At 44.6% G+C, this 27,875-nt stretch overlaps 1 protein-coding gene across 2 annotated transcripts in view; it reads right to left on the reverse strand.

Annotated features, from left to right (window-relative positions):
* Positions 1–14,757: 14,757 nt before the first annotated feature.
* Positions 14,758–27,875, reverse strand: part of CD6 (CD6 molecule) — a 41,239-nt gene continuing 28,121 nt past the window's right edge. The window contains exons 5-11 of one of the 2 annotated variants that reach the window (XM_080981264.1): positions 23,733–23,810; positions 21,953–22,099; positions 19,802–19,930; positions 18,557–18,658; positions 17,309–17,425; positions 17,079–17,195; positions 14,758–16,333 (exon numbers count right to left, since the gene is read on the reverse strand). In XM_080981264.1, coding sequence (XP_080837390.1) covers positions 16,230–16,333; positions 17,079–17,195; positions 17,309–17,425; positions 18,557–18,658; positions 19,802–19,930; positions 21,953–22,099; positions 23,733–23,810 — 794 coding nt within the window. In that variant the 3' untranslated portion in view covers positions 14,758–16,229. Of the gene's footprint in view, positions 16,334–17,078; positions 17,196–17,308; positions 17,426–18,556; positions 18,659–19,801; positions 19,931–21,943; positions 22,100–23,732; positions 23,811–27,875 lie in introns of both variants that reach the window. The other variant, XM_080981263.1, reaches the window with a different exon arrangement.

Consider the following 27,875-nt stretch of genomic DNA (forward strand, 5'->3'; position numbering starts at 1 on the left):
GCCAAAAGTTGCAGTCAGGAGAGCATTATTTACAAGTTTATTCAGCGTTGATCAGAACACAGAAAAACATGACTGCCTGCTTTTAGTGTCTGCGACACCGACAGCAAACGAAAGCAACAGAAAACATAAACATCCTGTGAACAGGAAATACGCAGACTCTGACTCACAAAGCCTGCTCCCTTTTAAGGTGGAACGGAAATATCCTAACATCCTCCCCCTTTCCGTGTAACCTGTAATACCTGTGGTTCAACCCAATTGCAACCTTTGTACATAAACCTTAAGTTGTTCTCTGTTAACAACCTTAGACAACAGATCAGCAGGAATTTCATTTCCTGGCATGTAGGACACCTGAAATGAGTCCTTTCTCAATACACTCCCTTGCACGATGTAGCTTAATCTGCAAGTACTTGGTTCTTTGCTTGCAACTCTCTGAGTTCAGCAAAGCCAAACACGATCTATTGTCTTGATACACTTGTACAGGACATTTCACAGAAACTCTGATGTCCTTAAACAGTTGCATCAACCATTCACAATCCATGAGTGAAAATGACAGAGCATTGAGTTCTGCTTCACAGGAACTTAGGCTCACTGTCGTCTGCTTTTTGCACAACCAGTCAAACAGGCAGTGGTTGTACATGTAGCATACTCCAGAAGTGCTTGTACCATCCGTGGTGTCACTTCCAAAACTTGCATCTGCAAAGATTTCAAGACCTCCAGTCTTCTGACTGGTGAACCTCAGCCTGTAGTGCATAGTCCCTTTCAAATAGCGGGCTATGCGCTTCAGAGCTTTCAAATCCTGAACAGTAGGATTGTTCGCATGTCTGCTAAGCAGGTTAGTGCTTATAGCTATGTCAGGTCTTGAGCATCTAGCAATGAAATTCAACTTGCCTAGAATGCATCTGTACAGCGTTGTGTCAGAAAACGCTTCAGCAGTACTATCTACCTGGTAACCTGTCACCATCGGTGTGTCTGCTGGGTTTGCATCAACCAAATTCAACCTGGTTAATACATCAGCAATTTTCTGTGTTTGGTGTACCAGAAAATTACCTGCTTGGTCCCTTTCCACCTGCAGAGAAAGATAGTTGGATACCTCACCAAGATCCTTCATGTCAAAGTGCTCCTTCAGCTGAGCTAGGGTGCTCTGGTACAAAGCCTGATTCTTCCAAAACATCAGAAGATCATCAACAAAACATAAACAATACAGTTTGTTTTGCCCCTCCTCCTTGACAAACACACATGGATCAGCTTTGCCCTGGTGAAAACCTAGAGAAAGCAACGTCTCAGTGAGCTTTGTGTTCCAACACCTGGCACTCTGCTTGAGACCATATAAGGATTTCCGCAGTTTACAGACCATTCCCTTCTGTATCTGCATCCCATCAGGTGGAAGCATAAACAGCTCCTCCCCCAGAATCCCGTACAAAAAAGCTGTATTAATGTCATGATGGGAAACATGCAGTTTCTCCTCCGCAGCAATCTTGAGCATCAGCCGAATGCTCTCATATTTGACTGTGGGAGAGTAGGTCTCGTGGTAATCCTGTCCTGGTACCTGTGAAAAACCTCTGGCAACCAATCTGGCTTTGTGTCTGACAACCTTGCCATTCTGGTCTGTCTTGGCCTTGAAGACCCATTTGCTGCCAACCAGTCTCATTCCTGGGACTACCGGTACCAGTTCCCAAGTTTGGTTCCTATTCAAGGAATCAACTTCAGCCTTCATGGCATTAAGCCAAGGCTCAGCATCTTTAGAGGTTAACTCCTGAACCTCTTTGAAGCTTGAAGGTTCCCACACCTTCTCTGAGCTACTAAGAACAGCAGTTGCTGTCTTAGCAAACTCATCAGCAAATCTCTTTGGAGGTCTGCCCTTTGTGGCTCTTTCAGATCTGCGTACTAGACGCAAGTCTTCTGGACTCATCTCCTCCTTCTTAGGAGAAAAGTGACCAATGGTGAACAGTGGTTCTTCCAGTTCATTGTCAGACGCATCAGATGGTCTGACTGAGGCCTTTGCGCTCTTGTAGTCTGCTGTGTCATCACTGTCACCGACATCAGCAGCAGCGCCGCCCACTGAACTGGAATCCGAACTCTGATCATCATCGTCATCATCATCCTCAGCAGCTTCCTCAGCTTTAGCTGCTTCTTTGACATCACCTTCATCCTCCTCTGGGTAACTCTGGAAAATTCCCACATTTCCCCCCCACTTAGGATTGTACTCAACACTCCTTGTGAACTTAATGGACTTAGAGTCAGTCATCCACACCCTGTATGCACCTTTTTCGTACCCCATGAACAAACCATGTGCCCCACGCTTCCCAAGCTTGTTGCTTTGTGGGGTGTGTACCCACATGTCAGAACCAAAGATTCTCATGTGCTTGATGTTGGGTTTCTTACCAAACATCTTCTCATAGGGGGTACAACCAATAGGTGATGACAACCTGCGATTAAAAGTGTAAACAAACGAGTTCAAAGACTCCCCCCAAAACTTCTCAGGGAGATTGGCATCATGCAACAATGTTTTCAGTCCTTGCAGCAACGTTTGCTTTGCTTGCTCACAAATCTCCCATGGAGATCCAGGACTTGAGAGGCTATGCTGGATTCCCTTCTCAGTCAGGAAAGCTTCAAACTGCCGAGAAGTGAATTCAGCCTCTCGATTAGTAAACAAACAGCCAATGCGTTTACCGTGAACATTCTCCAACCAAGCACAGAATGCCTTGAACTTAGGAAACGCTTGCGATTTCTGCTCGAGCATAAACACATGAATGTACCTGGAAAAAGAGTCAATTAGAACCATGAAGTACCTTGCTCCACCCAAAGAGGGCGCAAGTGGACCAACCAGGTCTGCGTGCACTAGCTGGTAGGGTTTGGAAGCCTGCCTGCTAGACTCCTTGCCTTTTGGAGCAACCTTCACCTTGTTCTCTGCACAAGATACACATTTCATGTGAAACTTACAGGGTTTGATGTTCAAACCCTCAAACATCTCTGGCATCTTGGCCAGTGCCTTCCAAGAGAGGTGGCAAAACCTTCGATGTGCATCGTGAATGCATCCTGCATGAAGAACTTTGTTAGTTTGTGCAACACAACAAGAATCAACATTAGACACAATAGCACCATTGTCATCATAAGTTATACAGAACAAGCCATCCATAAACTTTGCATGCAAAATGTCCTCTTTGCCTTTTCTGATGACACAAACGCTCCTCTTGAAGGAAATCTCAAAACCACGCCCAGTAAGCTGTGGGACACTGAGCAAATTGTCTGCAGCACCTGGAACATACAGTACATCTTTGATGGTCGTGTGCAGACTTGCCAGTTTCACAGTCCCTTCTCCTGCAATTCGCAACGTCTTTCCATCAGCCAGGTGGATCTCACCTTCTTGAGGTTTGAAGGAGATAAAGAGATGGCGGTCTTTTGAGACATGGCGGGTACAGCCTGAATCAACAACAAACCTGGCCTTGGCCTTTGGAGCAGTCTTTCTGGCAAGCAAAACCTTGTTCTCCACCGGCGTGGGCTTTTGCAGCTTGCCCCCCTGCTCCTGGCCATCAGACTTGCCTTTAGCCTTTGGTGAAGCTGTGCCAGTAAACAAAACCTTGTTTTCCTCTGGCATGGGCTCTTCACCCTCCCTCTGCTTCTGGCCATCTGCAGGCGTCTGCCTCTGTTTACCTTTGCCATTCCGGCCTCTGCAAAGGCGATGACCTTGGCTCCCATGAGAAACAGAGCTTTCAGCTGCCGACTCCTTGGCACCCCCTGGAGGCTGGAATGCTGCCTGGGATGACGTGACAGTCAGCTCCCCCTGCAGCTTGCAACCGGTGCCCTCAGCATCCCTGCATTCACTTCCATTCTGGGAAACAGCCAGGACCTCCGATGCAGTCAAACTTTGGGCTGGGATGATTGGCAGATGGGCTACTTTCAAAGCATTCCACATCTTACGTGCAGTCACATTGCCAGCAAGCGTCTTTATTTCCTCCAGAGAGACGGACAAGACTATTACGTCTATCGCCTTCGAATTTTCGGCCCTCCATCTATCTGTCAGAGGAACTGGAGGGGCCTCACACACAGTATGCCACACTCCAAACTGACGCAGCAAACTCTCACACCATTTTGCCCAGGTCTGATAGTTGTGCCGATTTAACTTTGGGCACTCAGCAGCCTCAGAAGCTTGGAAAAACTCCATTCCAGGTTTCTATTTGAGCCGTGAGTCTTATTCACTTCAGAGACATCTTATCTCTTCAGCTCATAAATCACGAAGCCTTTGGCGCGGCTTCCAGATCCATTAGTCCTGCCGGACATCAAAGGCCCTTGCAGCGGCAAACAGAAAAGCCTCACTTTCGCTTTTCTTCCACATACCTTTCAGCAGTCTGTCGCAGTCTTACTCTCCTGTAAGTGCTGTGAATCTGGGCCCGAAACCTGTTGTTGGGATACTGCCAGGGAGATAAAGTCCATCATGGCCCCCAAGCCGGCTGCCGGACGATCCATCGACCTCCCGTAGGCACGCAGCGACATGAGTTTCTAGAAAATATCTGGCCACATTCCAGAGCTCATGCACACTCTATCAGCAGATAATGCACAGCCAAAAGTTGCAGTCAGGAGAGCATTATTTACAAGTTTATTCAGCGTTGATCAGAACACAGAAAAACATGACTGCCTGCTTTTAGTGTCTGCGACACCGAGAGAAAACGAAAGCAACAGAAAACATAAACATCCTGTGAACAGGAAATACGCAGACTCTGACTCACAAAGCCTGCTCCCTTTTAAGGTGGAACGGAAATATCCTAACATCTGCAGTGGCAGTTGCACAGCTTCTTTCTTTTTTCCTGTTTTGTTTATTTGCTTTGCTTTGCTGCCATTGCAAGCGACAGCTAGAGCAACTGGGTTGGCACCCTGGCCATTGTTTTGCATCCCCCACAATCCCTTGGACATTGTTCCAGGGCACCAGGCGGTGGGGGAGAAAATGGTATCCACCAAAAATTAACGATTGCATACCCTCCAACATTTCTCCGATGAAAATAGTGACATGCTAAGGAAAAATGGGACATTCCAGGATGAAATCAGAAACTGGGGCAGCTTTTGTAAATCTGGGACTGTCCTGGACAGTAAGGAGACTTAGAGTGTCTATGACTGAGAAGAATTTGAGAAAATGCTCGAAGTGTTCTTCTTTTTCAAGGGGGTGAGGAAAAGAAAAATATCAGAACTTTTCTTAGAAAACTACACCTCCAGGCAGGACTGGGATAGTGCATGAAACGTTGAAGAGCCACTGCCAGTTATAACACTGTGCAAGATGTTCCGACTCAGTATAAGGTGTCTTCCTATGTTCCTGGATCTAATGAGAAATGTCAGCTCAGCTATCATTTGAAGGGCTGTACAACCCAGGTCCGGTTTAAAGATACAGAACAATAAGAAGTGAGACGGTCTTGGAGTTGAACATCAGCAGTAATCCCCTGGACAGCAAACCAAGCAGGCACACAGGTCACCTGGTCAGTCTTCTCCGCTATGTTGAGCTGTACGTATTTATAAATTATTAAATAATTAGGCATTCCTAAATTTTCATCCATAAGTATAAATTAACAAATGCAAATCTATGTTATCTTTGCCCTTTATTTAAGTGATGCATTTCTTCTTCTTTTTTGATGATATCTAAATGGCCATCTTATGCATACCCCATTAAAAGTGATAAAGTGTGGATGGACAACGTCTCTGTCTGAATGTGCATCTGAATTTTGACCATCTGCATGGCAATATCCTCAGTAGGATGTGATTTTTTTGGATGCATATTACATTCCACAACTGCCCCAGCTATGCAACTAGACTTGATTGGATCGAGGCAAGGGAAGCATCAGCTTGTTGCATCAATTTTGCACCTTTCCACAAAGGGGTGTAATATATATGTATATTCCATTTCTGAAATCTATTTCCATTTACTATATGGTCTGGGTGTTTTGTTTTGTTTTGTTTTAAAATTACTAGCTAAGAGCTAAGGCAAGATACGAACTGGGGATTTTGCAGCTGACACGCTGAAGGCGCTATGTTGCACTAGTGCTAGTATTTACTGTGTGGGAACTTCATCACCTTCTTCTGAATCTGAAACCATTTCTACTTATTGTTGTAGCAGAACTGCCCCTGAAATTTACAAGGAGCTTTTTCTTTCAGCTTCAGGTCCCTTGAATGCAACATGCTCATTAACATGCGCTGGTTGGAGTCAGAGTCAGGGTAACCATTTGCAGGAGTTGTTTCTGATTGATTCCAGTGATTTATCCTAACTGAAGCTCTGGCCTGCTGCTACATGGACTTGCTTGTTAATCTCGTCAGCCTGAATTGCTCACTTACAGCCAGTGCACACAAAACAAACATCTGTCACCACCAGGAGACCACTTTCAAATGGCTCTTTGCGGCACCTGCTTCCTTCTGGGCGACTGCTTGTGTACAGAGGTTGGTTCGCCACAGGGAATGAAATATCTGAACGGTCGCAAAAGCAGGCATGAAAACCTAAAAATCCCTGTGTCAGGGCACTGCAAGAGTAGGGAGGGAGGCATTCCTCCTAAGGCCCAACAGGGAAATATGTTCCATTCAGATAAGGTCAGGAATATTGATGCTCCAGAATACCTGCGTCTTAAAAAAATTATTAGAAAAATTAAACTGCAGCACTTACAATTTATCATGGTGGTAATGATGGACTGAAACAAAATCGCTCACATGATCAGGGAAGGAGCAACTGAATGAGAGTGGGAAACCGCCCACCAGGTTGTCATTGCCACACCCATCAAAACCTGAGCTGTAAAACTGCTCTGGTACACCCACAACTAAGTTTTTGACGCTGCTGTTCCAGATCTTTCCCAAAAGCCACGTTATCTGCAATGGGGGGAAAATGGATGGCAGCAGGAGAGCAGAGGTAACGGATAAAGATGGGGATGCAGATGCCTTGTTAAAAATAAAATAAAATCCTGTCAGAACTGTTATGTACTGAAGTTCTCACCCTGGGCCAGCAGGGGGATACTGTAGATAGTTATGCAAATGAAGGATCAAAAGTGACGTTCAGTGATTGGATAGTTTTGTATGCAAATGAAGGATCGAAAAGTGATGTTCAGTGATTGGATAGTTTTAGAAAATGGCAACAGTTGCATTGTTCTGGAGCTCTATATAAGCAGGCTGACTGAGCTCCTCAGCCTAGTTCTGTTCTGGCATCTGAATAAAGAAGAGCTGTTTAAAGAATCGCTGTGTCGTCTGACATGTTCGCCCACAACTTAACAAGAACTACAGGGAGAAATGCTGTAAAACAGTCTTCACCAACCTGGTGCCCTTCAGGTGTTTTGAACTACATCTTCCATTAGCCTCTGCCACTATATTGGCCGGGGCTGATAGGAACCATAGTCCAAAATACTTGGAGGGCACCAGGCTGACAGAGTCTGCTATGGATGCACTCTAGTTGTCTATTTAGCCCTCCTCTGACCAACATGTAATCTTCCAAGGGTAGAGATGTCTTTCCCACACTTTTTAAATGGAGCTGTGGAGGACTGAACCAGGGACTGCCTGAATGCAAAGGAGATAATTCAAATGTGCAATAGGTTGCTGCAAGTGTAGCAGACCTAATTTTCTTGTTCTGATGGAAGGTTATTAACTCCGCCATCAAAACTGCCGAGGATGTGAAACCTGCTATTTTCAGTCTTTCTGGGAAGTGGTGAGAGAACTGAGTAGCTGATTAATCAAGCTCAGTAGCAAGGCTTTCGGGTGTGCATTAGACGTGCAGCATGCCAGATACATTTGCGTTAGTTAATGTACTGTATAATGCATATATTTTAAACAGTGGCAGTGCAGACATAAGCCATCTCACAACCCAATCGTACTTTGTTCTGCTACAGAGCGTAGGGGGTTAATAAAGTCTAATTGTCATAATCACGTCGCACACAGAAGCACCATGAGTTACGGGGAGCAATGTGTGCATCAGGCACACTTTATATTAAGGCTGTGAGCCCCAACGATTGAGCTGTTTGATCAAATATTTGCATGAAAAGGCTGCTTTGAAAATTCAAATAAATATTCATAACCAATTTTCAGCTGCGTTCGCATGGATCTTAACCAGATCAACGGAATCTCCTGGAGTTGCTCATAGCTCATTTCCCCAGCTATGCTGGAGTCCACTAAATGTATTGGTTTGCCCCACATTATAATCTGAAAACGTCAGAAGAGTGAGCTTTCTATATTCATGGCCCACAGCTAAGGCACAGGCTCTTTATCGATTTTCTGGAAGCTTCCGCCGGCTGAAGCGCGCACGCGTCTCTCTCTCTCTCTCTCTCTCTCTCTCTCTCTCTCTCTCTCTCTCTCACACACACACACACACACACACACCCTGTAGGCTTGACACCGTCATTGCTAAAGCAGGGAGGAAAATGAATGCTCTGTGGAAAATAAAATATTTTCCACACAAAATTTTTTTTACTAATCACAACAGTCCCCACTATAAGCCCATTTAAGCTCAATGAGACTACGGCTCATTCCCACTGAGCCGTAAATATTGCGTGCTTGAGTGCTGGGAGCGCAGAGCTGCCACATAAGAAATTATGCAAAAATAAAAGAGGGAGGGGGGAAAGTAGAAATAAATTACAAATTGCAGATCATTCAAAATGGCACAGGTAGTCATGGGAGGGAATTGCGACACATCAGAAAGTGGAGTGATGGGCTCTGTTTCAGTGGTGTTCTTTCTTTCTTTCTTTATTATTTGTATTATTTTTGTATTTATTTATTATTTGTACTTATCACTCCCCCCCTTCCCTAGATGGTCACAGGACAGGTTACCCCGAAAAAAGGGTTACAATTAAAACTAGTACATTGAAATCATAAAATCAAACCACATTATCCCAATCACCCATCACACCCCCCCCCCATTTTTAAATTGCACTTCTTGTAAGAATTTCTGTTTCCTAGCAACTAGAGTTAGTAGACTGAAAACTTGAAAATGGAGATTTCTGCAATGGAACTGCTTGCTGGTTTGATGTCTGGGGTAGTTTTGTGATGGTTATACACAGAGCTGGCCCTGCTATTAGGCAAATTGAGGCAACTGCCTCAGACAGTGTTTACTGGGAGACAAACGGGAATGGCAACCCCCTGCCATTTCTTCTGAGCGTCCTAGGCGTTCCGCTTCATAGGAAGACAGAAATGTCTGTGCCCTGCAGCCTGCTCTCTGCCCCCAAACCAGCCTGATTTCAGGTATGGTGGAAGACGGTGTCCTATCACCACAGTTAAAGTAAAAGTTGACTTCCAGTCCAACCAGCTTCCATTTGTGGAATTGGGGTGTGGGGGCATAATTTTGTCCTTCACCTTAGGCAGCATAATGTCTTAGTGAAAACTGATACCCTCCAACATTTATATGATGAAAATAGGGACATCCTATTCCACACCCTCCAACAATTCTCCAATGAAAATAAATGTCCCCTCCAATATTTCTCCAGTGAAAGTAGGGACATCCTACTCCACACCCTCCAACATTTCTCCAGTGAAAATAGGGATGTCTTAAGGAAAAGCGGGATATTCCAGGATCAAATCAGAAACTAGGATGACTTCTGTAAATCCAGGACTGTCCCTGGAAAATAGGGACACTAGGAGGGTCTGGAATGAGACTTATTTGTTCTAATTAAAAAGTCTACTTTTGCATATATCCTGTATAGATAATATGAAAACACATTTGAAGATCTTACATTACATAAACTAGGGTTGCCATATTTCAAAAAGTGAAAATACAGACACAAAAGTTGTTCAGCTTTTTTTGGCAAAGTTGTTGAGGATTTTACTTTGGCAAAGTGCTAGAGGTTTGTTTTTTTTAGTTTTGCCCAAAGTTGTTGAGCTTTTTTGAGCTATATTTAAGGAAATTCTAGATTTCTGACATGGGACATTGCAGTGATTTCCGCCTGGACAATGTGTGTAATTACTTATTTACCAGGACTAATAATTTTATGTTTAATAAAAGAGACTGTGTACAATTGAAAGAATGATGTAGGCCAATCTTCTCCCACCCAGTCCCCTCCAGATGCATTGGGGCCTACAACTCCCATTATCCCCAGGCAGCACACCACTCACTGGATCCTGTCCATGGTGTGGAACCTCCTCTCGGCAGTTAAGACATCAGTTGCTAAGAAATTGAAAATTAATAATATTCCATGTCGTACTGAGACTGCATTGACCTGTTATGTTTGCATATGTCAAAGTGAAGCAATGAGGCAACCATTTGTTGGCATGTGGAATAGTTTAACACAATACATAAGTCTACACGGTCATGTCAGCAGTTCAACCTAGCAGTTCGAAAGCACGCCAGTGCAAGTAGACAATTAGGTACCACTGCAGCGGGAAGATAAACGGCATTTCCGTGTGCTCTGGTTTCCGTCATGGTGTTCCATTGTGCCAGAAGTGGTTTAGTCATGCTGGCCACATGACCCGGAAAGCTGTCTGTGGACAAATGCCGGCTCCCTCGGCCAGAAAGTGAGTGGAGTGCTGCACCCCATAGTCACCTTTGACTGGACTTAACCATCCAGAGGTCCTTTACCTTTACCTTTTTTTAGCTTGTAATTATATTTGAGGTGTGTGTCTGAGAGAGATAGAAAGCAATGTAAAAATGGTATTTACATCATTGGAGAGAAGAACCGTACTATAGCCTATTATAGCCTATTTCTTGGTGGTTGTGGGTGATGCTGAGTTTTTGAATGGGCACTTCCTATCCTTTACTTTTCTGGGCTGCAGGTGTTCTTTGTTTCTATTTCAACTCTTCCTCAGGCTTGTGGTTTGGGGGCAAAGCTTCTTTTGCTCTCAGTCTATATGAGAACCCATCTGAGCTGATAAACAGCTGAAGGATGTGGGGCACAAGGTGGTGAATTTTCCACTGAAGCTGGTTTGCACACATGCGGCCTTTTCTCAACACCCTGCCCTTGGTTCCCTCCCTCTTCTGGTACATGCGTGTGTGCGCACACACACACACCCTTACAGAGCGATCTGGTAGATGCCAGCGATTCAGATGGGTGCATAGGCTTAATTTAAATGAAATAACCTATTTATCCAGCACACAGAACAGGAGATGAAGGAGCCAAAGGAGGGAAACTGTAACTGTAAGATAGAGGTGATAAAAAGGGGCAGAAGGTTTGAGGAAGGAGATACAGATCAGGAGTTGAGTTTCAAGTGGAAAGAGGCTACCTTCATTTATTTATTTCCTTTGTCATTAAGATGTCATTTGATGTGGCAAAGGGAGCAGCAGTAGGAAGAGGAGCACGCTAGGCTAGAAAATGTCCACACTGTCCTTGACTGAGAAATCTGGAAAGCAAGCTAATTGGAAGTGGCTATATGAAATGGTAATGTAGCACCCAGGTTCACTGAAGTCCCCTGCCAGGCTGCCAACTGTTCTGTAGAGCAACGTGAGCCCTGAATGAGTCCTGTCCTTGTTATAAGCTGAAATATGCCTTCTATCTTCTCGAGCTCTGATCAGGCATGTGTCAGTGTTTTCATGCAGCCTGACGTTTAAGTCAGCTAGGCGTCTGTTAAAAAGTCAACTCTCAGTGCCAGGCGATGGGCCATTTCATAGATTTGCTGCATCTAAATGAGCTCAGGTTCGCAAATGACCAATTATAGCAGAAGTTGTCCTCCCCGTCACCACCCTGGTAAGCCACGGCAGCACTTTGCATTGTAAATTCCTGCAGTGTCAACTTGTCGCATTCGATTTGAACGTGACACCAGGAGGGTTAGGAAAACCGACCCGTACAGTGTATTGTGTAGCTGACGTCTCGTATAAACTGAGCTCTCCTGCTATGTGTGCAGAGTTAGCATGCTAACGCAATGCCTGTCTGGGCCACACATCCTTGGCATTATATGAACTCGTCTGGAAACAAAGAGACCTGGTTTAAATGAGACATCAGTTGCTTGGAGTGCTTGCAGTAGCTTAGGACCAGCCCAGTGCCAATAGAAAATGTAGTGATCTGCAATGCTTGCACAATCACATCTCATACACTTCTTGCAGTGGCAATGGATGTACTAGCTGGGGGAAGTGCTACATGTTCTCAGGAGCAAAATATTGTGGTTTGACTGCTGGGTAAACGCCATTTCATGCACAACACTTGTGATTGCAATGGATATACTTGCTGGCATATTGAGGGCCGGCAACCATATTTCCCCAATGACAACATCAGTTGAGGGCAGCCCATGTGAAGAACAGCTCAGCTGCACCGAAGTTAACTCCATTTGTATGTAATGGCTTCAGCACTTGTTTGGGTGCTATTCTCAAAAGTAGCAACACAGCAAAATGAGTGATCTCTCTTACTTGGTGCAATCCCACCCAATTTAGCATGATCATCTTCTACCAAATGTCTAGTTCCTTGTCATCAGCAGAGGTGGACAATTAGCCTTAATGCTGTTCTGCAACGAAAGTTGCTTGGCTTAACCTGGACCACTAGGTGGCAATACGGGCTGCAGGACATCACAGGACAAGTGACAGTGGGAGAAAGGAACCATACCCAAAATCTCAGAATTCAGAGTGGCATTCTGCTACATTTGACTCAGAAGAGACCCACTAAAATTAATGACCATTACTAAGTTAGGCCCATTAATATCAGTAGGTTTACTCTGAGTAAAACTTAATTGAATCCTACCCTTAGATTAATTTTTAATGCACTATAAAGCACTTAATTGCTTTAGGTGGAGGATTATCTTAAGCACCACCACACATTTTCAGTAAATCTTCCATGTTTAGAAGAAGTGTGCCTCTAATTACCAGATACTCGGGGACACATAACAAGAGAAGGGACTCTTGCTTATGAGCTTCCCAGGGGAATTTTGCTGATTATTGTTGGAGACAGTGTCCTGGATTGCATGGGCATCCAATCTGATCTCCAAGGCAATGGAGGAATCAGTGCAGGCAGTACATAGCACCTTATGATGCTCCGGTGCACTGAATCAGTATCTCAGAAGTGGGCACAAAATCCTATCCCATCAATATGCAGGAATTGTTAAACTCCAAAGAGGAGGGGGTTGTTCTGTGCCTCTGAATACTTTTCTTTGTCTTCTTCTTCTTCTTCTTCTGAGCAGTGCCTTCTGAACTGCACAGATCCCTCCTGTGTATCATCTCAAGAGACTTAACTAGTGGAGAGACTCTCTCCCTTGGGGGAAAAGGTGATGCTCAGCATAAATAGATGTGAGGCAGTATGTATATTATTATGCTGGACAGCATCACGAGTCTGCAGTGCTTCTGCTGTGGGGGATATGTAGCACAGCTCTGTTCTGGAATGCAACTTTGAAAAAGGTATATATATTTGTACTGACTTGACATCTGCTCCCTGTCCATAGGGAATCTTATCCGCTGGCATTCTCTTCATTTGGAGTAACTCTCTTTGCCAGGCATTTACAGTCCCCTTGTCACATCTGTTATATCAGGGCTGGGGCTTCGTTTCAGAGAGACATGTAGAGGAAGGTGGGAGAAATGGGTGCATTCTAGAAAACATATCATGCATTTTGCAAATACTTATATTTCTTTAGATCCCTTTGGAATTTGTAAAATTAATCCCAATTTAGTTCTCATTTATTTCAGTGGGAATGAATTCATGGTTAGTTTTGCATAGATTCTAAAGGGACCCAAGTGCAACTTACTTACCCTGGATCTAATCTTGAACATTTTAAAGACTGGAATTATATTTCTTGCAAATATCAGACACAACATGTGCTGGCCTGAGGAGCATTAAATGTAAGAGAAATGCCACTCAGTGCTAATCAGACTCTGCCCCTGAGTCAGCCAATCATGTCTCCCTGGTGAGTGCACATGGGGTAAGCGTTGACCACCAGTGACAGCAGGGCTTCTCTGGTAGAAGCTCCAATTTCCTGGAATTCCCAGGAAAGACTCACACAACCTCTTCCATCTTCTCTTTCCATGGCAGCTTAAAACCTTTTCGGATTTCAGATTGCATTAGCTAACTGTTAAGTTTTATCGATTGGCGACTGCTATTTCTAACACTCTTTAAGTTTGTTGCTGTTTGATTGCCTCTCTCTTTCTAAATTTTGTGCGTGTTTTTACTGTTGGTTCTGTTGTCGGTTGTTATCGTTTGGTCCTGTTATAAACTGCTGCGGAATCCTTTTTGATGAAATGCAGCATTAATTTTTTTTTTAATAGAAAATAAATAGCATGCACGGTACACGTTTGTTGCATTCACTCTTTTCATTCTTATGCGTAGACATCAAAATATTTTTAAAAAACGACTTTGTTGAAAAATGAAATGTGCTAAGAAACCTAGCCCCACCATAGAGCTGGCTGAGGAGCCTTAGAAAGTGGCATAGCATTATGTATCTCTCTGCTGGCAGAGACAGAAATTTGCTGGCAGAATGGCATTACATTGCTAGAATGTCCCTGGCACACCAGTGAAGAGCACAGATGTTCCACTGGTGGGAGTGGAAACAGGGCAAGTTGGACATAGATATGCCACCTTTTCCCCAACCCATCCACAGAAATGGAGAAACTCCACAGCAGCCCCTGGGGCTGGTGCAATTAACCCCCTCTATTGTAGTCAATGGGAGGGAAGACAAACAGGCTGCCCCCATCTTCCGCACTGCCCGCAGCAATAATGGCAAAGCAATGGGTGTGGTTGATGACTCTGCAAGCCAGTCTCTGAAATGCCTCCCTGCTCTAGCATAGATGTAAATTAGGGTTGCTCTACTTAAGACCCTCTTGTGAAGATCTGGAAGAGACAGGGACCAGACAGGGCCCTTGAGAACCTCACAGACAACGAGTGCCAGAGACTGGTAGAACTCAAACAGCAGCCCCCTACCCCTCCCTCGCAGGCTGCACCTCCAATTCCAAACTCTGTAAGGAGAATAAAAAGCAGATATTCAAATCGCCATTATTACAAAAGTGCCACTATCTACCTTACCATGCTGGGATGAGTAATAAGAATTTGATCCCCGCTTCAGGAGAATGCAACTCTCTTAATAAATAGAAGATGCTTGTGCTTGGGTTTCATCAGATACATTCATTTCTGCCATTAGATGCTTCTGGTCCTGGCTATAGTGCAGCACAAAGCGCTTTGGGGGGGCCTTACAGTTAACCCAGACAGTATACTCCCAGACACATAGAGCAGCTGTCATTGCTGTGTGTGGCTCTTTGGAAATTGCAGGATGCCCATCAGCCCCAGCCAGCATGGCTGACAGTCAGAGTTCTTCGGTGGCCCACAGGTTTCTCAGCCCTGACCTTAGACCATATATGAAGCTGCCTTATATCTAGTCAGAACGTTGGTCCATCTAGCCTAGCATCAGCAACTCTCCAGGGCGTCTGGCCAAGGTCCTTCCCAGCCTTGTTACCTGAGATGTTTTGAACTGGAGACACCAAGGACTGCATCTGGGCCTGACAGCAGGCAAAGCTCTTTGCTGCCAGCTGAACTCTGGTTCTTCCCCAAATTTGCTTCTGTAGCAGAAGGAACTGCTGTCCTTTCATCTCAGGAGCTCACAGGCCTTCACAAGCCCCAGAGTGGAAAGCTAAAACTGCTGTGAGGTGGGGCTAGTCCTAGCAATCAGTGCTCCATTCCCCACAGTGAGGAGAAAGCAGAGCCCCTGAAACAGCAGTTTTGGCTTTCTTCAGGTAGAACAGCCTTGACTAATCCCATCATGAAAGCATCTCACCCTTATCCAAGAAACCCTGGCATTTAATTAAGAGCTCTCCCCAAGGAAGAAACTGTCGGAGAGGCTCTGGTTCCTAGAGCGAGGACTTTGTTTTAGCTCCATCCTGGGTAGCAGCTATGGGGAAGTCTGTGTTGGTGATGTAACACCATTCAAGGAGACTGGCCAGTGCTTATTGCCAGAAGCTTCTGCTTCAGCAGCTTGGATTTTGAAGCTAGAAGTCAGCCTGCTGGGGTGGTAGGAATGTCAGTGTATCAACTGCTTTGTGACAGTACACTGCTGGCTGGCCATACAAACTGGGGAAAGGAAATCAATCTGAGGCCTCAGTTCTTTTCTTCACCCCCATAGTTATTCTCACAATAGCACAAAATCTCAGGCAGAATAAACACATGGCTCTGTGACTGCAACAAATTTCTAGTTGGTCCTGGGAATGGAGTTGGACACACGCGTATCTTTGTGGGAATTGGTCTTCTTCCAAAATGCTGAATCCTTGAGGCCCAGACTGTGGGAACAGGTAGGTCCCTTTCAGTTCTCAGCCTTGCCATCACCCTTGGCTGTTTCTGATGGAGGCGTTGCTGACGACAGATGGAGCGGCATCATCCCAGCTGCATCCCTGCCCTTTAGGCCCACATGTCATCATAATCGCTGCTGCTGCTGCTGTCAAATGAGCTGCTCCCAGGCCCAGCCTTGCAGTTCACCAAAGGTCTGGGGGAAGCTGTCGAACCTGAAGCAAAGAAATGAGGGCATTTCAGGTCAGCTGCCAAGAAGAAGGAAGAAGCTTAGAAGGAAAAGATGCTGAGGGGAAAGCTGAGGTGCTTGGTGACCCAACTATCCAGCTGCGAAGCCTCTCTGGACGTCTTGGTGGGTAATGAGGGAGAAAACTATCGGCTTCTCAGGGTGGAGAGCTCTGGCCCCTATTCTTCTCTCTTTAGGCGATCTTGCTCTGCTTGACCATCACTAGAGCCCTGCATTGTGGGCTGCAGTAATTGGCAGCCCTATATTTAGATGAGGATGTGCGGCACCCACAGCCATTAACTGTCCCACAATAGGAATCCATTTTGTCTAAGCCACAGATGGCCACCTGGCAGCCTAGAGGTCAGACACGCCCCCCCCCAAAGCAATGCTATAAGGCCCCTGTCAGCTCTACTGAATTTTAATCAAATGTCTGGCCATGGTTTAATGTGGAATATTTTTCTTTAACGTTCCATCTCTCTTTTGTATCTAACATGCAGGTACATTAGCAAATGTGTGTGTAACACAACGCCTGGCCACACGTGCTCCATAACCGCAAAGCCTTAATTACCAGATGGTGTCAATTTCATTACAGAGAATGACCTCACTTTTGAAGGGATCAGTTTGTGCTCATCTCTGACGTTCAGAGTAGATAGAACCTTGTTTTATTTTGCGATGACCTTTGAATGTGCTAGCTGACTAATTAAAGTTCCATTGATAACAATCCTACGCTTCACCTCCAAAGGAAGGCTCGTTTCCTGGATGGCTTTCCTGTTGCTCTGGTTTCTGGATGTTCTCATACCAGTCTGCGTCTCCAGAAGAGGTGCTGTCACTGTCTTCAGCTGCAGGTCCTGCTGGAGAAAACCAGGGACTTCATATGGCAGTGAGGAACTGGATCCAGCAGAAGAAATCAGCAACAGCATCACAATTACTATGTTCCCCCAGAAAGGTACAGAAAGGCTCTCACCTGCTTGTGGATAGGCCTCTGAGGTGGGGTGCTTGTTGTCCCCCTCCTCGTGCATAGCTGGCATTGCAAAATTGTAACGGGGAGGGTCTTCATCAGTCACTCGGTTTCGAAGAGAATCTGAAAGCAGGGGCCAAACAGACTTCATCATCAAGCTCCCAGATGCAGGGGAAGGGGAGAAGGAGGTTTCTTTCAAAACACAGGGGTAGGAGGATCCACAGAATATCACTGTCACCCCCACCACCAAATGACTAAGGAGCACAAGTTGATTTGTCAGGAAAGTAGGCTATTATATATGCTGTATTCAAACAGCATACCTCTGAACCATCAAACTTGCAGATCCTTTAACCCTAAGTTCCCACAACTCTTAAAGTTTACAAGGTTTGCCCCTTGTGGCTTTTTGTGGTTTTTTTCCCCTTTCCAGGTAAACCAAAAGGGCAAAATTCCTTCTCAGGTCTGCCTGGGTGCCTTCCTGCTCCCTCCTTCCCCAGTCCTCTCCTGCTACCTCTCTGCCTTCACTCCCAACCTTGTCCCAACTAGCTGGGAGGGGCCAGTTGAACCCATGGGCTGTCCCTGCAGAGCATTTTCTGCTCCCTACCCAGTCCCTGCACGAACCCATTGATGGGATTTTATTGGGGTGGGAATGAAGAAACACACTGGACACATACTCAGCTTCCTAAATGCAACCCCTAACAAACATTCAATTGCCTCTGAATGTGGATTGCATAATAACCCAGGCATATGGATGTGGGGCACAGGAGTCTAACTTGCATCTCTTAGTAGAAAACCTGCACTTAATCTGCATTTAAAGTTTGCAATGGGAAAATCTTCGGGGACTGTGGAGGGAGGGAGGGAGTTAGGGAAATAGCAGGTGGGCCAAGTGGCACTAAGGAACAGTAGTGGTGGAGAAGGAAGTGTTTAAAGAGCCTAACTAAATATTAAAATCAAATGTGTGGCATGCAGTTTTGTCTGCATTTTTCCTTTAATACTGATCTAAGTCAGACTTCCCAAACTGCTGCTAGTCAAGCAGAGGGGTGTGTGTGAATATATGGGGGGGGGGGTGTGGGTGGAATTTTGATTAAGAAAACAGCACAAAGGAAAGGGTTAAACACCCCTCCAGTCCTGATCAAATCCTTTGGTAGAACCACAAAGGATCACGAGGGATTATCATGGATGTACAGCTTGGTCCAAAGAAGCTAGGAAGTTTCTGACAAGAAAGCAGTGTGTGCCTGGCAGTGGTGAGATGCTCACTGTAGAAGGTAGACAGTTGCACAGGTGGTTTGCTGCTGAAATCATAGTGTTCATAGTCGGAATCAGAGTCTTCACTAAGGGGTGTAGGCAGCACTGCCGTTGCTGAAAGGGAGAAAGAAACATGAGTCCACTCGGGGAGAACCAGCTAGTGGAGCTATCAGGCAGGACTTCAGGGCACAAGTCCAGGATCAACTCAGAAATTCAGCAGGACTGACTTACCCTGGGCTACACCCAACCTTCTCTATCTGCTACTGCCAGGGCTCTTGTGCCAGGGGATGGGTGAGTTTTATTGTTGCACAACATAGGAACCCAACACAACAGTTGCACTAGTTGAAACTCAGATCACGGCAGATTGCATGATCCATCGTGCAACAAAGCTGTCAGCAACCTGCTTATGAATTCTCCAGCATAATAGCATTTCACTGGCACAAAATATTTCAACCATTTTATCAGATGCTTGAAATGCTATCTTTGCTTGGCAGAGTAGATAGATAGCTTGTAGATAGACACAAACACAGGGAGACATGAAGGAGAAATGTAACCAGTAAAATCAGAGGGAAACAAAATACAAAAAAATGACACTCTCAGACACTTACATTAAGTAACCATTCACAGAGCATTATTGATGATAAACACAAACGTCTTGGAATGGGTACTGGCATTTATACAATATTTAAAGTACCGTACGGTAGATTTTCTAGCTGTAGGCTTTTTTTGGAGTTATATTATCTATTTAAATGTTGTTGTTTTTTAAAAAAATAACTATTTTTATGAAAATAAAATGGTTAAACTGAGAGGAATCCTGATAGGGACAATGTTATCAAAACAAACAGCATCACTGGTGGTGTGAGGCTGGTAATAACTGGGATTCAGTAGCAAATACCAGCTCTGAGGCAGGGACTTTCCTCAGGAAAACTGCCTGTTGTGATCCTGATAATTATAAAACACATCCAACCAGCAGCATTATTGGATAACTGCAGCAAAAAAGAGATTGGAATCGTTACTGTGTCTCAGTAGCCATTATGAGGTGGGAGACACATGAGACAAGGGATAATATAGTGCTACCATTTCGCTCCCAGCAGCCCATCAAGGACAGCCTTATGGGCTACTGTCTCGTAGATTCTGGCCCAAACCATCAAACATGGAAACTAGTAACTGCCAGGAAGACAGGAGAGGGTGGGGAGACAGGTGGTCGATGGAATAAGGGAGATACAAGTGATGCCAGCAAGCTACAACTTCCCATACCTTCTTCTTTGGGGAGGTTTGTGGGGACTTGCTGATAGTTGTTGCGTGTTCCAGTGGTTGAGACTTGCATGATGTGATTTAGAAGGATGGGAGCAGCAGTTGAGGCACAGGGATTGGCACTATCTGCAACTGAAAACAGATATTTCATTCTGTAAGGCTTCCCTTCAAAGGGACTTTGCACGCAGATAGGAGTTTGACTCCTGCTCTGACAACAGTGGAACTAGTGAGCCTGTGGCTTTCCAGATGTTGTCAGACTACAACTCCCATCATCCATGACCACTGGCTGGGCTGGGCTGATGGGAGGAGTCCAGCAACATCTAGAGGGCCACAGGTCCCTCATTCTATACATGCTTCCCTTCCATTCCTCAGAGGGTGCTGAGGTGACATTCTCACAACCAACTTCCACATGGTAATCATATGAGTAACTATTGCGTTATCCGGGGCAGGGGGAAACCAACAACCATGCTGCCAACTGAGCAGTGGAAAAGTGAAATATTCCTCCAACAGATGTGCTCTGTAAGAAAAGAATAGCATCTGCACATATTTACTATGGAAAGAGATGATAGTTTGGAAAGGTCCAAAGGAAATATAGGTCGTCCATAGTAACTAAAGATAGGTCAGACATGACGTATGGCAACCCATATCGGATTTTGCCGAATTTCCTTGCTTGCTCAATAACTTTGGGCAAAACATTTCACCCTGCTCTTTCTAGGCACAGTGAATTTTTAAGAGTGGGGTTTCCCAGGAAAAGCTCTGAAGCAAAAAGAAAAAAGGGTGTGGGTGTGGGTGCTCAGACACTGAGCTTTAAATTGTGCGCTGTGCCTGGAAAAACCAGAGGAAAGTTAAGTGTTGATAAGCCCAAAGTTTCATGCCGGGTAACATCATTCATTCACGTAAAAAAAGTAAACATGAAAGCATTTTCTGGTCATTATACATAGCAAAATGGCAATAAAATCCACCTGCAACCCCCCCCCCCCAAGAAATAGTGATTAGACACAATTTCCCAAAGCTTGGGAAAACAAAGAGGGTTTTGCCTGGCACTAAAAGGACAACAGAACAGGCACTTAGTGAGCTTTCTCAGAGACAGCACCCTAGAAGTGGGGCACCACAACCAAGCAGGCCCCTCTCCCCTGTCTCAACCTGCCTCACCTCTGATGACAGGGGCACCTAGACAGGGCTGGCTCAATACCTTTTGGCCCCTGAGACAGACCCCAAAATGGCACCCCCATCCCTGCCAAGGAAGAAGGAGTGAGGGAAGATTGGAAACAATTGGGGTGGGAGTGGGGAGACAGATCAACGTTGGGATCTGCTGCTCCTGTGGCTCCTGCCACCTGAGGTAGTTGCCTCACTTTACCTCATGGGCCAGACCTGCACTCAGAGGATGGTGTCTGAAGGACATTATAGGTATGCACCAGCACTCTGAACTCTGTCTGGAAACAGACCTGGCATCATTGTGGCTTTTTTAAGCAATGTGGAGATATGTTCTGTTCACCTGGTTAGCAGCTTTGCAATTGTGTGTAGCACATTATTATTATTATTATTATTATTATTATTGCATGTAAATGTTTCAAAAGGGAGCCAAGAAGTAGGGATATGCTACTAAACTATAGGGACAAACATCTGTCAAAATGACAGCCTGCAGGCTGGCTGAATGTTGCATCTTTAAAGCAAACGAAATGAGTTTCCGACATGCATCCATATAACTAAATGCCCATAACAGGGGAGAAAATGAACACCTGGAGCCCCAAGAGATAGTGGCTCAATTACACACTTTTCTCTGAGAGGCTTCTAAGTCTCATTTGCAATCAACCCTTATTCTTGAAATCTATCTGCACTCTCCTTCAGATTTCAGGAAGCATTATAGACTTGTTATAAAGGAGGCTTCTGGAAGTGGCAGGGATACACTGAGACTGAAAAACATTTGACAGCTCGTGACAGCTTCTTGGTGGCAATATGAATCCATGGCAGGGACACTTTGCAGCATTTCTGATTCCTGCCAGGAAGGGATCTGGCATCTGTTTCGAAGCCTTCCTATAGTAGCTGTCCAAAACACAGTATATTATATCCACTCCACCCAATTCCCCATAGCATTATTTATATGTAGGTTTCCTCCCTCTGTAGTGCTGGTGATGCCCAGCATACCAATGGTACCGTTTTCCCTTCGCCTGTGTCGCAAAACGGTGATAATTAGAGTCAGAATGGCCAAAAAAAGGAGAAGACCCAGGACGATGCAGAGAATTTGCAGTATCTGGTATGATGGTCTAACATCTACCGGTAAGTTCTCAGGTGCAGTCCAACCTGCAAATGGAAACATTAGCAATTGTGGGTGGGTAGTAAAGATGGACAATTTTAAAAGAAGAAGAAGAAGAAGAAGAAGAAGAAGAAGAAGAAGAAGAAGAAGAAGAAGAAATCAATTTCAGTTTCTCTACATTTTCCCAGTTCAGTTCATCCCATGATGATTTTTCCCCCAAGTAGGCATTAATATATATATGCATTTTGTGCAAAAACATTCTCCTAATATAGCTGTTTTTTGCATAGTAGATTTACGTTGCATTTGTGATGTCCTATTATGTTATTGTTATTTATTGTTTGTAAGGTGCTTTGGGATTCATTTGAATGAAAAGTGGAATAGAAATACAACCAGTCAATCAGTTTCCCCCAACAGAATGCATTTTGCATGCTATTTTCAAGGAATAAGCACATTTTTGTATGCATTCTTTGGTTTGCAAACCGCATGGCAAAATTGAAAGTAGTGCAGATTTCAAAGGAGAGATGCATTCTGATTTGCTAATTGGTTCAGGAAGTGTGGATTTGGAAAATTTGCATTAAATGCAAAATAAACAAATCCTCACCCACCCACCCACCCTACCCTGCCTCTAATGTGTGGAAGGGAGAAGGGCAAGGAAGAGGGAAACAGCCTTCCAAGCTTGTGTTTGATTTTATGCCATTTCTGTGTTTTCTTTGTTCTTATACCATAAATGTGTTGCTGCTATTGTTGTTGCTGGTGCTGTTGTTATGAGTTTGGGAAGGGGGGAGTAGGCTGTATGCCAAGACCCTTCTAATGTCTGGGGCCCCTTCTCATTCCTGGAATAGCCAGGCTTGCTTCCTGATGAGGTAATGGGCCACTAAGGAATCCAGAGGAGTGGATCTGGGTGCTCCCCCTCCCTCAACTCATAAGTAGTTAGAAAAACAAAGGCCAGAGTTGAGAGTGGAGTTATGTGTGCTGGAAGCTGGAAACAAGGCAGCCGGCTGGGAAGGCAGAACATCAGAGCCATGCCTGATTTCTCCAGGAATCCAAGGCTGCAGCTATGAGAGAAGCAAGGCCTTATGGGGGTGTTAATGCTGTGAACCCCTCCACTGCAGGCTCTGGTTGTAAATATGTGCAAATAAACCATAAACCATATTAACTCTCCAGTCTCTGCTACACCTCATTCCAAAGGAAACACAAATCCTGAGTAAGTGCCTGGAACCCCTGGAATCTTGCACCACTCAAGAGATTGGGGTGGCATGTAACATCATACAATGATTATGATTATGACTATTAAATTTATTAACCCTAAGGTCCCAGGGCAGGTTGCAATGTTAAAGCACAACACAATATGAAAGCCAGTCTAAAACAACTTAGTAGCATGGCATAACTGTGGATGAAGACTAGTCTTACTATTTGTTTCAGTTACCCAGCTGTGCATACAGTCCCTATGTCACCTAGAGGACACAGACCAGGAACAAGGGCTATATAAAGATAACAGCAGGTGTGGTGTGGAAAGTTTAGAGGCGGGGTGTTTGTTCATATGGGTACTGATCACACAGGCAGACAATACCAAACAAGCGGAGATCATGATTTTATGCTACCTCCTTCTGTAACGCCTGAGCACAAGACGGGAGATGCGATACTGTCTGCAGGAGAAAGTGCCTTGAGGCTTGAACTTACGTGGACTGGTCAGGTGGGAGACTGGAGTCACTGCTTCTGTCACTTGTGTGTTTGCAGGATCCGCCAAACCCTGTGAGCCTGAAATCCAGAAAAGAGCACAGAAGAGTAAAGAACCAGCAACACCTAAGGACCGTATTAGTTTTGGGGTTAGAGAGCAGGAGACTGAGAAAGAGGGTCTAGACTGCATCTTCTCAGGATCCTGGGTGGGTGAGAAGCCCCCCCCCCCAACTCCTGCTTTTTCCTCTTAGTTTCCCCCCCCCCCCACATAGTTTTTACAATTCTGTTTTATTTTGATTTTAAGCAAATCAGCAGCAGCACAGGGAGAGCCAAAGACCCTCCCTCATTTGCAGATACCTTTGTCTTGAGCTCAGGCAGACTAAGCAGCCTGTGCTGGTTTCATGTCAGCACCCGGCAGCCATGTAGATCAGCAGGAAACAATGTCGGGTAGAGCACATTGCAGGCTTGGGGTAAAACAGAGACAACTGGAAGCTCCTTTAGACTGTGATACATGTTGTGACAGCGATTTCTGCACGATCAAACCAGCTACCTAGCTACTCTGCAACGCAACCAGGGCATTTTCAGGTGGTGGGTGGGTCTGTTCCCAAGTGACATCTCAATCACCCCCTTCAGGATAGCCAAACAGCATCATGGCATGAAGTCCCTGCTGAAGCTTGGACCCTGTGGCTACTATCTGTATTGGGCTGGCATGGCATAGATTTCAACCACTCCTCTTTCCATGGAAATCACTGCAAATTGTGGTGAAATGAATTCAGTAATGGAAAAATGAGAAACCAAGAAAACTGAAATTGACAGATCCTGCTACAGTGGAAGCTTGGTTGTCGAACGTAATCCGTTCTGCAAGACGGTTCGACTTCCGAAATGTTCAACAACTGAGGTGCAAAGGGCTTTTGGAAATTTCCACTGAGAAAATTGAAAAACATGCAGCGGAAGCCATTTGGCTTCTGAGACGCGTTAAAAAATGGAAGCATTTACTTCCGGGTTTTCAGCGTACAGGTTCTGAAGCATTTGGCTTCCAAGACACTCGAAAACTGAGGTTCCACTCTATTGCTATGTGTTGTTCACTCATGTCAGCAATTGACACCAGCCTGCTGCTGTAAAGGGTTTAATGGTGTGCCTCGTTAAGCTCTAATTATCACTCGGTGAGATTTCTGCACCTGATTGCTATTCAGCTCCCACCTTACCATTTTTCTTCTTTATATACCTACCAATTAAGAATTTATTTTATGCATCCAATGAAGAGGGCCGAATTTATGAAAGGTTATGCCATAATAAATTTGCTGGTCATTAAGGTGCCTCATGGAAGCACTTGGATCATTTTTTGGACTGGTAGCAAACAGGGAACAAATAGCCCAGTTCACCAACGTGATCAGCTATGCCTGTAGGGGGAAGAACCCCAGGCTCCAGGTGGGATTTCTGTCTCCATTTCAGCTAGTGATCTAAATTTGGCCTGTCTTTACTCTGGAATGCTTTTAGGCATGTGATCTATTCTTGGCTTCACCTTCTGCAGATAGTCCACAGGTGAGAATGTGTTAAATGGATATTGATGTCTGGCAAGGCAAAAATGCAGGGAAGTCCTTAATCTTGAAGGGAAGTGGTGGTGGTGGTAGTAGTAGTAGTAATAGTAATAATAATAATAACAACAATAATAATAATAATAATAATAATTTATTATTTGTACCCCACCCATCTGGCTGGGTCTCCCCAGCCACTCTGGGCGGCTTCCAACAAAGATTAAAAATACAGTAAAATGTCACACATTAAAAACTTCCCTGAACAGGGCTGCCTTCAGATGTCTTCTAAATGTCAGGTAGTTGTTTATCTCTTTGACATCTGGTGGGAGGGCATTCCACAGGGTGGGCGCCACTACCAAGAAGGCCCTCTGCCTGGTTCCCTGTAGCTTTGCTTCTCGCAGTGAGGGAACCGCCAGAAGGCCTTCGGTGCTGGACCTCAGCATCCGGGCAGAACGATGGGGGTGGAGACGCTCCAGGCAGATGGTGGTGAGGAATATTAATGGACAATCACTTGTCCTTGGGGATCTTGTAACACCAGAACAGGACATCCAGGGAAGCTGAATGTTGAAAGATTCAGGACAGACTGCACCCCCAAAGCAGTACTTCTTCATGCAGCACATAGTTAAAACTACGGAACTTGCTCCCACAGGAGGCAGGGATGGCCACCAACTTGGACGCTTTGAAAGAGGATTAGACAAATTCACAGAGTTTATCAATGATGGCTACTAGCCATGATGGCTATGTTCTGCCTCCACAGTTGGAAGCAGCAATACTTTTGAATGCCAGTTGCTGGAAACCACAGGAAGGGAGGGTGCTCTTGTGCTCCTGTTCTGCTCCGTGGTTTCCTATGGGCATCTGGTTGGCCACTGTGAGAACAGGATGCTGCACTAGATGGGCCACTGGCCTGATCCAGCAGGATCTTCTGATATTCATATCTGCCTGTTTCAGTTGCTCTCGGTTTCTCTTTCCCCCAGACTTAAGTTGAGGACTTGATCGGAGAATGGCACTGCAAAATTGAATTCCCAAGGAGGGTGGCATTTTGGTTCACACAGCACTTTGGAAAGTTCAGATGACGGAATTTAAGATAGAAAAAGGGACACGACAAGGTTGCCCAATCTCCCCATTGCTTTTTATATCGGTCCTGGAGGTCCTGCTGAACATGATTAGAAGGGACCAATTGGTTAAAGGTATACAAGTCGGAGCTAAACAGTACAAATTGAGAGCATTTGCAGATGATTTAGTATTGACATTACAGGAGCCAGAATCTAGTACTAAAAGGGTTTTGGAACTGATTCAAGAATTTGGTCAGGTTGCAGGATTTAAACTGAATAAGTTAAAAACAAAGGTCTTAGAGAAAAACTTAACAGTGACTGAGAGAGAGAGGTTTCAGAATGAGACAGGTTTAACAGTGGTTAAGAAAGTGAAATACCTGGGGATTAACATGACAGCTAAAAATGGGAATCTATTTAAAGACAATTATGAAAAATGCTGGGCTGAAGTGAAAAAAGATTTAGAAATTTGGTCAAATTTGAAGCTTTCGCTGCTAGGCCGTATTGCTGCGATAAAAATGAATGTATTGCCTAGAATGTTGTTTCTGTTTCAAACATTGCAAATTTTGGACAAAATGGATTGCTTCAAGAAGTGGCAGAAAGATATCTCTAGATTTGTCTGGCAGGACAAGAAGCCTAGAGTAAAATTTAAAATACTAACGGGTGTAAAGGAAAGAGGTGGATTTGCCCTGCCAGACCTTAAACTTTATTACGAATCAGCAGCTTTTTGCTGGCTGAAAGAATGGCTGCTTCTTGAAAACACAGACATTTTGGATTTAGAAGGTTTTAATAACATATTTGGATGGCATGCGTATTTGTGGTATGACAAGGTCAAAGCACATAAAGCATTTAAGAATCATATTGTCAGGAAAGCATTGTTTAATGTCTGGATAAGATATAAGGATTTATTGGAAAATAAAACCCCAAGGTGGTTGTCACCAATGGAAGCGAAAGCACTGAAAAAGCTCAATATGGAGGCCAAATGGCCGAAATATTGGGAAATTCTGGAACAAGAGGGAGATAGATTGAAACTGCAGAGCTTTGAGAAACTAAAAAACAAAGTGCGAGATTGGCTTCATTATTATCAGATAATGGAGGCATACAATTTGGACAAGAAAATTGGCTTCCAGGTGGAAAAATCAAAATTAGAAACAGAACTGTTAGAACCCAAAACTAAGATTTTGTCAAAGATGTATAACTTGCTGTTGAAATGGAATACTCAGGATGAAATGGTGAAATCTGCTATGATTAAATGGGCACAAGATGTTGGACATAACATAATGATGGCTGACTGGGAACAGTTATGGACCATAGGTATGAAGTTTACGGCATGTAATGCCTTAAGAGAGAATATTATGAAAATGATATACAGGTGGTACATGACACCAGTCAAGCTTGCAAAAATCTATCATTTGCCCGATAATAAATGTTGGAAATGTAAAGAAACTGAAGGTACATTCTTTCACCTTTGGTGGACATGCCCAAGGATTAAGGCTTTCTGGGAGATGATCTATAATGAAATGAAAAAGGTATATAAATATACCTTCCTGAAGAAGCCAGAG

This window comes from Podarcis pityusensis, assembly GCF_964106645.2.
Source record: "Podarcis pityusensis genome assembly, chromosome: 1".
Classification (NCBI taxonomy): Eukaryota; Metazoa; Chordata; class Lepidosauria; order Squamata; family Lacertidae; genus Podarcis; species Podarcis pityusensis.